General features: G+C 42.8%; 1 protein-coding gene across 4 annotated transcripts in view; it reads right to left on the bottom strand.

Annotated features, from left to right (window-relative positions):
• SLC39A14 (solute carrier family 39 member 14) overlaps positions 1-11,695 on the bottom strand; it is a 62,401-nt gene extending 50,706 nt beyond the window's left edge. For 2 of the 4 annotated variants that reach the window (XM_056813689.1, XM_003339718.3), the window contains exon 1: positions 11,520-11,695. Coding sequence is in view for 2 of the 4 variants with exons in the window: in XM_056813687.1 (XP_056669665.1) it covers positions 11,160-11,239 (80 nt within the window). In the remaining 2 variants the exon portion in view is untranslated. Of the gene's footprint in view, positions 1-11,159; positions 11,482-11,519 lie in introns of those variants that run through there. The other 2 variants (XM_056813687.1, XM_056813688.1) reach the window with 1 other exon arrangement.
• Positions 11,696-14,044: the final 2,349 nt, after the last annotated feature.

Below are 14,044 nucleotides of genomic sequence, written 5' to 3'. Positions count from 1 at the left end.
GGCAAGCATGGGACTTGTCCCCGAGGCCAGAATTAGAGAGGCAATGACAAGGCAGTAGTGGTAGAGTACTATCATGGAGCAGAGATAACAAACATTTATTAAGCACCTACTGTGCACCAATCACTTGATACAGTGAGAAAAATGGTGGCCATGCAATTGGAGGATGTTGGTCTGAATCCCAGCTGTCACTCATTTCTGCCATGATTCTGGGCAAGTCACCCATCTTGGGACACCAGTTTTCTCCTCTGTAAAGCAAAAGGTTTGGTCTAGCCAATCTCTTAAGTCTCTTCTATCTCAACCTACAATCCTCAGTTGGTTCTCTTTTCTGGGCCTTGGAACTTTGTAAATGCGATGGTAAAACAAGATGACTTCCCAAGTCCTTCTTAGGTCTGATAATCCATGGTCTATGACTATGCATCATCTTCTTTATCTATTTGTCACCTCTGGGCCACAAAGAATGGAGTGACTGGATAGAGGGCTGAATGCAAAAGCTGGCAACAAGCTATATTCACAGGGAACCCAGAGACCATAGGTCAAAGGACAGGCAGGGGATCACAGAAGGCCAGGGCAGAGCAGAAGAATAGTTCACCAACTAAGTAGGTTGTTAGAAGGCCATGAAAAATTCTAAGAGAAATTTAATCAATTAGATCAAATAATAATCAAAAGAACTCTGAAATTTCATTTCATACTCATCAAACTACAGATAACAAGGGATAGGACTAGTCAATTCTGGAAGGGCTATAGAAAAAAAGTGGACAACCTAATAAGTTGTGGTCCAGCCATTCTAGAAATGCAAAATGCAAAAATCTGGAAGTATGCAAAGAAAATAGGAGTAGCGAGGTGGTGCAGTGGAGAGAGCACAGGGCTAACAGCCAGGTAGTCCTGAGTTCTAAACAAACCTCAGACACTCCTGTGTGACACTGAGCAAGTCACTTAATCCTATTTGCCTCAGTTTCCTCATCTGTAAAATGAGCTTAGAGAAGGAAATGGCAAACTACTCCAGGACCTTTGCCAAGAAAACACCAAATGGGGTCATAAAGAGTCAGGCACAACTGAAAAATGACCAAACAGTAAATGCAAAGAAAATAACTAAAACGCCCATGTCCTTTGTCCCAGGGATCCCACTGATGGGTATATACCCTAAAGAGGTGAAAAAGAAATGTCACCAAGATGCCAGAATATTTACATCAGCATTTTGTGTAGTAGCCAAGCAGATGTTCCTCAGTTGGGAGCATAACTAACCAAACTGTAGTTTAGGGAGGTAATAGAACAGAAGAAACCAACATTCTGAATATTGAGAAGAAAGGAAGGATTTATACAAATGAACTTTATGCAAAGTTAAGTAAGCAAAAATAGAAAAGCAAAATATACAAAATGTACATAGAAAAAGGCAAAATAAATAAATAAGTGAAATGCTTCCTAATTATAAGATGGGAGAAAGGGTATATCCCTTTATTTTTTTTTATTGTCAGGGAAGGATTGGTGGGAGTATAAAACATCACATTCAGTTCATGTCCTGTTGAATTACTTCTTTTATCCTCTTTTAAATTTTGTTACAAGTGATGAATCTGTAGGGAGGGAAAGGATAAATTTGGAAAAGGAAGGTGATATAATAACAAAAGTTATGGATAAAATTGGTGTGTGTATGTGTGTGTAAGTTCAAGCTGACCAAAATGCATCCTGTTCCTGAAAGCCAAAAGCCAAAAACAGATTCTAGCAAACCAGGAGGTAAGAGAACATTTTACATTTGATCATGGGGGAATTAGGGAGTCATTGAAGTTTACTGAGTAGGGAGAGAAATGTGAGATTTGTGCACAAGTCTTTGATATCTGAGTGGAGGATAGACTGGAGTAGGGAGTGACTTGAAGGTGGGGAGACCTCTTTGAAGAAGGAAGGGCTTGGGATGTTTAGGCTCCCAAGTTCAGGGCTATTTTTCATTATACCATAATTATGAACTTAGAAGTCTATAAAAGAAATAGCCTGAGAGGTAGATAGCTGCTCTTGATAGCTATATAACAAATTCCAAGATTCTCTTTGCCTACCCTCTTGACTCAAGGATTCTGAAGGCAATTGGGCCAGGAATGTAGTTTTAAATAAATGCAGTTGATGGGGAAAGGAAGAGAAGGAATATATAAATTTTATGGTGCCCAGGCATCAAACACTATCGACAGAGTTCACTGATTTCAGTTCTTGGCTTTAGTCTTCCCTTCAACCGTATTCTCAAAGACCTTAGCCTACTATAGTAGCCAAGAAAATCATTTATGCAATCTGATGCATGGATTAATATGGTAACAACAGCTTTGGGCTAGGGATAGTGCTGAGTGGAGTTGTCCAAGGAGCCTTCCTTGAAGACCTGAAGGAAGTGGGATTGCTATTGAAGATCGAGAGGTTGGCTGTTGGGTTGAAAAAACAAACAACCCTTTTCTCTGAATCTAAGAGATTGTAAAAAAAGACAGGGAGGCCAGATTGAGTAGGGTGAGATAGTTAACAAATCTGGTCCAGATGGTAGAAAGTTATGGAAGCACAGAAATTAGCATTTGACTTGGAAAGAGATGAGAAGTTGGCAATTTAGGCATCTGTTATGTGCTAGGAACCATGCTAATCACTAGGAATACAAAGAAAATGCCCCCCCAAAAAAGTTCCTGCTCTCAAAGAGCTCACAGTCTAATGGGAAAGACAACATGCAAACAAGTAGATATAAATGAGACATATATGGGATAAAATGGAGATACTCAACAGAGGGAAGGCACTAGGGTGCTAAGGGAGATAGGGTAAAACCAGGAGGTAGAGATGGGGGATGGGGGAGACAGCCAGTGAAAACACCCAGAGCCAAGAGATGGAGTGTTGTATAGGAGGAATAGAAATAGACCAGGTCATCACTTCCTAGTCGCCAGAAGTCTAGAATAAACAGATCATATAATCAAAGCATCATGCCTATCTTTAAGAGTTTAAAGCTTTGGCAGATGAAAGTCAAGATTAAAAAAAAGGGCTTGTCTAAGCCCTTTCATCTTTCAAGAAATTATCAAAGAAAACTGCCCTGATATTCTGTAACCAGAAGGCAAAACAGGAATGGAAAGAATACACCCATCACCTCCTGAAAGAGATCCCAAAAGGATAACTCCCAGGAATATTATAGCCAAATTTCAAAACTCTCAGGACAAGATGAAAATATCACAAAAAAGAAACAACTCAAATACTGTGGAGCCACAGTCAGGAAAACACAAGACTTAGCAGATTCTACATGAAAGGATTAGAAGGTCTAGAATATGATATTCCAGAGGCAAAGGAGTCAGGACTTCAAGAATAACTTACCTAGCAAAAGCGAGCATAATCCTTCAGGGGGGAAAAATGGGTATTCAATGAAATAGAGGACTTTTAAACATTCCTGATGAAAGGACCAGAGGTGAATGGAAAATTGGACTCTCAAATACAAACCTCAAGAGAATCACAAAAAAGCACACAAGAAAGAAATCAAGACATTCAATAAGGTTATAAACTGTGTACATCCCTACATAGGGAGATGGCTCTTTTAACATCAAAGAACTTTTGTCATTATTAGTGCAATTAGAAGGACTATATGTCCAGACAGGGCAAGGGTATGAATTGAATATGATGGGATGACATGCAAAAATAAAATTAAGGCATGAGAAAGAGGAATGCATTAGGAAGGGGAAGTGAAAAATAGAATGAGGTAAATGAATGCACAAAAAGAGACATAAAGAGCATTAACAGTAGAAAGGAATATAGGGGAGGTGGGGAGGAGAGCATATGAACCTTACTCTCATGGGAATTGGCTTTAGGCAGGAAGAACAGACACAATCAATGGGGCAAGGGAATCTTAATTAACCTACAGGAAAGTAGGAGGGAAAGGGAATAAGAGATAAAGGATAAATCCTTTGTTGGGGATGATAGAAAAGAGGGCAAATTGCGGGAGGGGAAGGTCAGATATTAAACAGGGAGATATCATAATGATGTGAAAAAAATTTTACACCCTAATAAAGACCTCATTTCTCAAATAAGTGGATAAATGAGGTGAATATATAAGAATACAAGTTGCTTCCCAATTGATGAATGGTCAAAACATATGAAAAGGCAGTTCTAAGTTAAAGTAATTAAAACTCTCTAGTCATGCAAAAAAATGCTCTAAGTCACTATTATTTAGAGAAATGCAAATAAAACAACTTTGAGATACCACCCCCTTATCTATCAGATTGTCTATTATGACAGAAAAGGACAAAACTTGGAGAGGATATGGGAAAGTTGAGGCAAGAATGTATTGTTGTGGGAGTTGTGAACTGATTCAATCATTCAGGAGAGCAATTTGGACCTATGCCCAAAGGTCTATAAAACTTTGACCCAACTTTATATCCTGATGTGATTAAAAAAACAACAATTACAAAAGGAACCTCTATATACAAAAATATTTAAAGCAGTGCTTTTGGGGTGGGGGCAAAGATTTGGAAAGTGAAGGAATACCCATCAACTAGGAAATGGCTGAGAAAGTTATAGTATATGATTATAATGGAATACTATTGTGCTGAAGGAAATGACAAGCAAGAGGAGCTCAGAAAAACCTGGAAAAACTTATGTGAACTGAAGCAGAGTGAAATAAGCAAAACCAGGAGAACAGGGTACACAGTGATGACAGGAATACTGTATAATGAACAATAGCTATCATTAGCAATACAATGATTGAAAACTACCCCAGAGGACTCAAGATAAAAAATGTCATCTGCTTCCAGAGAAAAAGACCTGAGTCTGAGTACAGACCAAAGTAAACTTTTTTCACTTTCTTTTAAAATGTTTTCTATTTGAGTTTCCTTCCACAAAAGGATTAATAGGAAGAAATGTTTAACATGATTGTACATGTTAAATCTATATGAGATTGCTTACCATCTCAACAGAAGGTGGAAGGATGGGGGTGGGGTGGGAGGGAGAGAATTTGGGACTCAGTCTTTGAAATATGTTGGAAACTGTTTTTACATATAATTGGGGGAAAAAAAATAAAATCTAATTTAAAAAATAACAAAATAAAGTTTTGGCAAAGGCAGCTGGCAGAGGTCAAGAAGCCCTGTGTTCAAATTAGAACTCAGACACTTTCCAGCTATATGACTCTGGGCAAATCACTTTAACCAATTTGCCTTCATTCCCTCATTTGTAAAAAAAAAAAAATAGGGATAATAATACTTTACAGAATGGCTGTGAGGATCAAAAGAAATGATCCTGTAAAGCACTCTGTAAACCTGAAAGTGCTTTCCAAATCTTAACAATTTTGAATTATTATGATGTGGGAGAGGGGTTAGACTACAGGGAGGGAAACATAGAATCTCTGATTTGAAAGGGACCTCTGAGGCCATCTAGTCCATTTTCAAACAAGAACAAGAATTCCCTCTGCAGAAAGCAATCACTGGAAGACCCCCTTAGTTCCTTTGCAAGCTCATCCCCCAAGGTGGATAGACTCCAGTACAACTGGAATAATTCCAATTTACTTGCCAGGCACTATGGTATGGTAACCACTAAAGGACCTAGGGACAAGCGGAGCACAGGGTGCTGCCTCTGTTCACTCTATACAGCCTGAGAATGCTCATCACATTTTGGCCCACTTGGCCCCCAGAAGGCAGAACAATGGGTGCAAGTGCTATGGGCAGCTTCTTCAATACAAGTGGAGAGTTCTTAAGCATTGTGGCTATTGTTGGATCCCATTCTTTATGACCCCATCAGAGGTTTTGCCATTTTCTTCTCCAGCTCATTTTACAGATAAGGAAACTGAGGCAAAGAGCGTTAAGTAACTTGCTGAGAGTCATACCGCTAGTATCTGAGGCCATATTTAAACTGAAGAAGATGAGTCCTCCAGACTTCAGGCCTGGCATCCTATCATCCACCTGCCCTTTGCTAATGATTAGATTGTTCCAAATTGGAATAGACAGGGGTGGGGGTGGGGGTGGGGGGGTAAAGTAGGGGGTGGGGAGTGATAACTGAACTCCCTCTCTCAGGAAAACTTCAAACAAGGGTTGAACCTTCATTAATCCGTGGTGGTGGAAGATCTATATGCCCTTAAAGGAACCCACTCCATTTTTGAGATTCTTAGAGAGTTTCTCTTTATACAAATCTGCCCTAAATAAGTATTATCCCAAGCTCAACAAGACCTATTTAGCCTAGATTCCCCAGTGATTCTTTGAACCTTCAGGAGCTACAATAAAAAGACAAAAATAAAACCTCAACAGTGATTTTGAATGCATAGCCCAGAGCTAAAGGAGAAGTACAGGCCAAGTGAGTAGCAAGGCTTAATTCCTGCTCAGATTCATTAGGCTGCTTTCTAAGCAGAATATAGTTCCCCAAAAGCCCCCTTTCCAGGAAAAGGGCATTTTCCTTCCATAATAAAGATTTAAATTGGCTTTCTGATAGAAAGTAATCCATCGTAGCAAAGTCAGAACAGCAGGAACCATTTTCTCCAGTGTCACTCACTCTGGGATAGGAGGACTGAGGATTCAGGCACCTGAAGATCTGGAGACTAAACTTTGGGGTGCAGAGGCAGAAAACCAACCTGGAAGCTGTCACGGACCTCCAGCCTAACTGTCAACTCTTGAAGCAAAGATAGCATTTCTCTGTGTATAACTATCAATCATCAGGGCCCAGCAAGTCGGTGGTCTAGACTCCCACCTGACTCTTCTTGCCATAGTACTTTTAAGACCCCTACATGGTATTTCTGCTCTGCTCTAGACGAATTCACCATTCCCTGAACCTATTTTCAATTCTATTCACCAGGTGTTTTATTAAACATCTATTACAGAGGGCAGCTGGGTGGCTTAGTGCATTGAGAGCCAGGCCTAGAAATGGGAGGTCCTGGGTTCAAATCTGACCTCAGACACTTTCTAGCTGTGTGACCCTGGGCAAGTCACTTAACCTAGTCTTTACCAATCTTCTGCCTTGGAATCAATACACATTCCAAGATGGCAGGTAAGGGTTAAATACATAAATACATAAATACATATATATATATAATGCACACACACACACACACACACACATACACACACACATATATATATATATAAATAACATGCTGGATGGGTCCTAGGTGTGAGGTTGCTGAGGATACAGAGACAAATGGGATTCCTTTGACTACATCTTAGCTTGCCCTTTGCTCAGACTAGTCCCTCCACCAGAAATGTCCTCCTTCCTCTCCTCCCCATCCATCCTTCAAGGCCTGGCTTTCATTCTATCTTCATCATGAAACCACCCAATCGGATTCTTCCAGCATTATGGGGCACCAGTGAGAGGATGAGATAAAGCAAGGAGAGGCAGAAGTTCAGGGTAACCCTAATCAGCTCTCTATAGGAATGAAAACAAATCTATTCCTGAAGCTTTAATCAGCAAGTGGCAGGAAATCTGTGGTGGATCCTCCTGAAATCTTGGGCTAGGGTGAAGGGTCAGGAAGAAAGTTCTTAAAACTAGAGTGGGATTTGCCTTAGGTCACCACAGAATGGGCAGCCCCATCCCTTCCCTCAATCCTCTGGCCTTCCCCCCAGAGGGAATAACTGTATAAACTCTGTGAGAGAAGACCCAAGGAGGCAGGTGGAGGCAGCTGGCCCTTCCTTCCAAATGGAAACATTCCATGTCCCTCTCTTTCCTCCGCATCCCTAACAGATTCCTCTCACTGTCCCCATGGTACCCATGCTTTCTGGCCCATGCTCAAGCCCCAACTCCTCTTCACTTCACCCCCAGGGGCCCAGCCCAAGCTAACCCTCTGAATCACTTGGGTACTGACAGATTGCCTGGATCACTCATTTGGCATCTGACCTGTACCATCCTCATGATGCCCAGTGCTGGTTTTTAGCTTTGACCATATATGGAAAGTATGTACATCTCAGTCTGAGGTAAGGATGACCCTGGGCCCACTATGCCAGCAAAACACGAGCTCAGGCAGGCCCTCCCAAGCTGGAAAGGCTTTAAGAACAGGTCTGGCGTCTCTACCCCAAAGAGATCAAAGAAAGGGAAAAAAATCTGTAGGCACAAAGCTGTTTATAGCAGCACTTTTTATGTGGCAAAGAACTGGAAACCAAAGGGAGGCCCATCAAGAGGAGAATGGCTGAACAAGGAGCAGCTAGATAACTCAGTGGATAGAGACCAGGCCTGGATATGGGAATCATGGACAGGTTCAAATCTAGCCTCAAGATCCTTCCCAACTTAGCAAGTCATTTAACCCCAGTTTTATAGCCCTTAATTCTCTTCTGTCTTAGAACTGATACTTAGTATAGATTCTAAGACAGAAGGTAAAGAGATATGGATATAAACATGTGTATGTATATACACACATACATATAAATATAAACACATATATAAAAATATAAAATAAAATTACATATACATACACATGTATAAAGCATGGTGCCTGGCACATAGTAGGTGCTTAATAAATGTTTACTGCATAGTATCTACTAATGCACAAAGGGTCTGAGATCTGCCTTGGAGAAGGGAGCACCCACACTGAAGAAGTCACAGATACCAGAAGTATTTAAATATGTGTGTGTGTACTTCAAATCTTCTTCTCTTCTCTTTGTTCCCCTAAAATAGATTGTCCATTTCTTCTCCCACTGCTAATCACAAGAGCATACAATGTTTTCTGTCATGGCATGAGCAAGATGGAAATATATAATGCATGAAAGCACAGGTATAACCTAAATCAGACTGTTTACTACCAGGGGAGGTGGGGAAGGGAGAGAGGGAGAAAAATCTGAATTCTAAAATGCCAGAAAACAACTGTCAAAAATTATTTCTACATGTAACTGAAAAAATTAAAAAAAAACAAAACCAAACAAGAGTACAAAAGATGCCTTTCCATACTGAATGAATGAACCAGTGAGGATATGGTTAGGACCTGGTGCTTCGAGGTACCAAGTAATCAAAACCATTTCCCTCTTTAAAGCCTATCCAAGGAAGCATCCTTCTCCAGGCCCACTGCTAATGTTCTCTGACTAGGGTTCCTGACCTGGTCTCTACCACACAGAAATGCTCCCCTGCCTTACTTCTAGATGCTCCCTGACTCAACTCTATCCTGTTATTTCTGTTTATCCTGCCACATAGTTTGTCCATCCACACTCTTGGGAACAGGGAAATCAGACCGTCAGTCACAGCTTGCTGGGCCGAGTAGAAAGGGATTTCCTCTCCAAGGAAGAACAGAAAATCTCCACCAGGGAGATCCAGCACCTTCTGTCCCACCACTTTGACCAAAAGAAAAGGCGAGGAATCTCTTCTCCAAGAAAAGAACTTGCAAACTCTTATCCCTTTCCCATAAGAGATCTTAAGCCAAGTGTCTCACTGCAAAAAGCAGTCACCCAGCACAGTTTTAAAAGAAGCTTTGCTTCAATGGGCAAAAACATTGGACAAAGAAACTGACCACACAACTGGGAGTCCCAATACCTAGCTCTAGTTATTAACTGCCATGTAGCTCCACACTCTTCTTTTCTTTTTTTGACTCAAAAGAAGCATTCCTTCTACGCTTAACCCCATGCCTTATTTCCAGGAGTTGTTCTCTGTTATAAACATAAACCATAAGATTTATCACCTTAAAGGCCCTTAGGTATAAAACAAACCAGTCAATTCAGTGTATGCTGACAAAATGCCCATGTCTTTATGCCAGGCACTGAGATCATCTCACTGCACTGCCTCATTTTTTCATAAGAGAAACTGAGGCCTAGGGAGGTATCCAAAACTATAGGACTGTAGATTTAGAGCTGAAAAGGACTTCAGAGATCATCTGGCCCAAACCATGAATTTTACAGAGAAAGAAAGAGGTCTAAGACTATTACATGGACTTACCCCAAACCACACAGATAGAAAGCAGCAAAATCGGGATTCTAGCCCACACTCCTTTATTCCAGCACCAGCACTTTCTCTACCACAGGTCACTGGCTACAGCCAAAATTAGAACTCAGCTCTTTTTGCCTTCCTGACTAGGAATGTGTTCCCTTCCTTAACAGTCCAGGAAGAAACAAAGACTACTTGTTTGAGAGGGAAAATTACTCATAATGGGGGCTTGTTACCTATAATCTGTAGTCCAGGCACCAGAGTCAGACTGGAGCTATTCTTGTAATTCTGCAGGCTCCATCCCTGCCCCCATTCCCAAGGCCAGAGAAGAGGGCTCACAGTCCCATTGCAAACCATATACCCAGAGTTATCTAAGTCACCTAGGCAACTCTATCAGTTGGCAACTCTGCCTGCTGAGGACCTATCACCTCAATGGCAAGTTCCTCCTAAAGCTTGGGCCCAGAAACACTGGGAGAAGGAGAGAGAGAGAGAGGGAGAGAGAGAGAGAGAGAGAGAGACTTTCCTTAATTCAATTCATCAGCAAATCTGTATTAAGCACCTACTAAGTTCAAGGCCCAGTGCAAAGTCCTGTGATGACAAAGATGGAAAATGACAGTTCTTGTGCTAAACCAACAAGCATTTATTAATTGAATATTGATATGCCAAGTGCCTGGCTAGGCATTGGGAATATAAAGATTTTAAAAGTGTAAAGAAAGGGAAAAAAGTATAAAGAGTTTTATATTCTATTGAAAATTCAAAGAACCAATAGGCTAGGGGAGAGGGGGAATATGGGAATCCAACATGTTAACTCTTTGGCAGAAGGCAAAGTGGTCCAAGGAGAGCTCCAAAGAGCTTTAGGAAAATATATGGGAGAATAAATTTTTCAGCTTGGGAAGTTGGAGAGAGAGGTGCCTGGGGAGTGGGGGAAACCAAAGAAGGCTTCATGGTAGAGATAGCCCTGTGACTGAGCCTTGAAAGAATTCTGAAAGGCAAAGATGAGGAGGCTATTCCAGGCTTGGGGACCTGGCCTTCTTAGAAGCCACTGTGGAACTAACCCAACTGCTCCGGTGTTTTCTGATCCCTAGTGTACGCTAAGAACGAGGGGGCAGTACCAGGCACATAGAAGGTGCTTAATAAATGTTTATTGAATTGGATCCCTTCGGTCTAGCCAAGGTCTGCATTCTGAGCCTCTGGTCCAGGCTCCTGAGGACCTAACTAGAAAGGTTTGAGGGAAGCTGCATTCCCACATGGCCGGGAGGTGGCCCAGGCACAAAGGAGGCAGGAGGCAGGAGGAGGCAGTAGCAAGGTTGGAAACCAGAGCCCTCAGGAAGCTACCTCCAAGAACTTCCTACCACGGTCGGAGACGTGTCCGCCTCTCCCTCCTCTTCTGCCCTCTATGCCCACGGGTACCATCCGATCTTCCCTGCGACATTCATCAAGGTCCACTGACCACCTGGACACAGCATGTCCAGGTGAGGAGGCTGCTCCAGGTCACCGGGTTCACCCTCGCCTTCCCAGTCCCTTCCAGCATCTCCCGATCCCCTGGGGACACGGATGCGTCCCCGTCTCAGGCAATGCCGGATCGTCTCCGCCTGGCGGGGAGGGGTAGGGATAGCGGGTCCCCGGGTGCCCGCGTCCCCGAAGCCACCCCCTCCCTCCATCAGCTAGCCCCGTGGGGCAGCCACGCGCGCCGCCTCCCGGGCTGAGCTCACCTGCGGCTTCCGCGGCGGTGCCCCGGTTCCCAGGCCCTCCCCGGCACTGGCTGGGCCCTCCCGGACCGCGGAGATGACAAGCGGTAGCGGCAGCAGGTCTGCGCACTCGGACCGGCAGCTAGCTCAAACAGCCCCCCTTCCCCGCCCCCGGCCCCCCCGCCTGTCTCCCGCCACCGCGCGCATGCCCGACTATATACCCCCTCGCGTCAGCAGCGAGGGGCCACCCACCGCGGAGCCTCGGCCCGGCCCCGCCCCTCCTCCCGGCCCCGCCCCGCTCCCGGTTGAGCCCGAGAGACTCCCGGAGCTACGATACTGGCGAGCCACGCGCCCAGGCTCAGGGAGATGGGCTGGGGGTGGTGGGGCGCCCTCTTGGCTTCATGGAGCATCGGTTCCCTGGAGCTTTGTAAGTCCCTGGCCCCCAACCCCAAGGACGAAGCTGCTCCGGGCAGCGCGTGGGGTCGGGTACGGGCAGGCGCTTGGGCCCAAGAGAGAGAGGATGTGTAGAATCGTCCGTTGACAACGAAGGTGGAGAACAAAACGCGTAAGCCTAAGATGTCTTGGGCAAGTGTCTGCATAACACGAGGTCCTACCGGATCACTTCCTCTTTTCCTCAGGATGCGAGCGAGTGTCATGGTTACTCTCGAAATATAGGATGCTCTTTTTTCCTCCCTCAGGAAGGGGGGAGGGGAGGCTAACGGCATCAGATAAAGCCAGGGTAGGCCAATCCAGGGCTATCCTTCTTTCGGCTCCATCCCCGAGAGACACTGAAACTGATGCCAGTGGTAGAGCTCAACCCAGCAGTATTCGGGCTGGGGGAGGGGGTACGGGGGTGGGGTAGGGTGGGGGGCAGCGCTTCAGTCTCAGGTAACCTTTCAGTGTGTCCCTTACTAGTCTAAGGTGCCTTTCTGCACAAGGGATCTTAGACTCACGTTCAGGCCTGAGTGTGTATTTGTACCTCGGGATATTTTTTAAAAATTATTTCTATTTATTTCATTAAATGTTTCCCAATCACATATAAAAAATTTAACAATCTTCTTATCTTTAATGTTTTATTGATAAATCTTTAACTACATTGACATTCTACATTACCTTCTGACAAACATTTAAAAGGTGAGTTAAGCAAATCAAATAGAAACTTCCACAATTTCTAGCAGTTTATTCTACATCTGTAATCTACCACTTCTCTGACAAGAAGAAAGAGATAGCTTCTCATTCAGTATCAAGAGTAAAAATTGACCATCAATTGATCTGAATTCTCATTTCTACCATTTAACAATAATTTTTTAAAACTTTTGAGTTTCAAATTCTCTTCCTTCTTCCCTTTTGCCCTCCTTGAGAAGGCAAGCAATTTAATTTTGATTATACATGAGGCCATGCACATTTACATATTAGCCATGTTGTAAATTTTTTTTTAAATACAACAAAGGCAAAATAAAAACAGAGGGAGAGAGATGTCTCAATTTGCATTCCAAATTAATCAGTTCTCTCTGGAAGTAGATAACATTTTCCATTATGGATCTTGGATCATTATCTTGGTCAAAATAGCTCTGTCTTTCCCACTCCATCATTCTTACAATATTGCTGTTACTGTGTATAATTTTCTCCTGGTTCTGTTTACTTTATCTTGCTTCAGTTCATAAAAGTCTTTCCAAGTTTTTCTGAAACTATCCTGCTCATTATTTCTTATAGTATAATAATATTCCATCATACTCATATAGCATGACTTATTCCGCCATTCCCCAATTGATGACCATCTCATTTTCAACTCTTTGTCAACCAAAAAGAGCTGCTATAAATATTTTTGTACCAGCAGGTCCTTTTCTCTTTTCTTTAATAACTTTGGGATACAAACCTACTAATCTTGGCTCTTATTTTTATCAATTTGGCTCGGGTCCCTATATTTTTTAGAAATAGGCCTTTATCAGAGGAACTTGCTTCAAAATTTTTATTTCCCAGTTTTCCTTCTAATTTGTGGCCTACAGGTAGCAGGAAATAAACCTGCCAGTGTTATAAGCTTACAGCTAGAGAAACTGCATTGCCCCAAGCCTCTGAAGCTTATTCTACTGGCCCAGTTTCCCCCTCACTTTACAAAAATAAAAAACACTTTTTGAATGTTCAATTAATAAAAAAACAGCTTACTTTCACTTCATTTTAATACCTGTGAAATTGGCTTTTAAAATTTACAATTGGCCCAGAGCACTCCCACTCTTCTACATGGAAGAATGCAGGGGTCCAAAGTTATTAAAGACAAGATCAGAAGCTAGGGAAATCAACTTAAGTCTAACCTAGAGGTGATGGGAGAAGGCAGTTCAAAGAGGCCTGATTCTTTCCAGAATGGGGTTGTGGACCTGCTGGGTGTTGCAAGGAATGTACAATGCCTTTCTTAAATGCAGTTAAAAACCAGCCCCACCCCAGAAGAGATGAGGCAGCTCAGATTCTACCCAGCAATCTGAAAATGGTTTAATTCTAGAGACAAAAGGACAAAGAGGCTCTATTCCCACTGTTATTTGCTTTTAAGATGGGCA

Source organism: Monodelphis domestica, chromosome 1, assembly GCF_027887165.1.
Source record: "Monodelphis domestica isolate mMonDom1 chromosome 1, mMonDom1.pri, whole genome shotgun sequence".
Taxonomy (NCBI): Eukaryota; Metazoa; Chordata; class Mammalia; order Didelphimorphia; family Didelphidae; genus Monodelphis; species Monodelphis domestica.
This window is presented reverse-complemented; position numbering and strand designations above follow the sequence as displayed.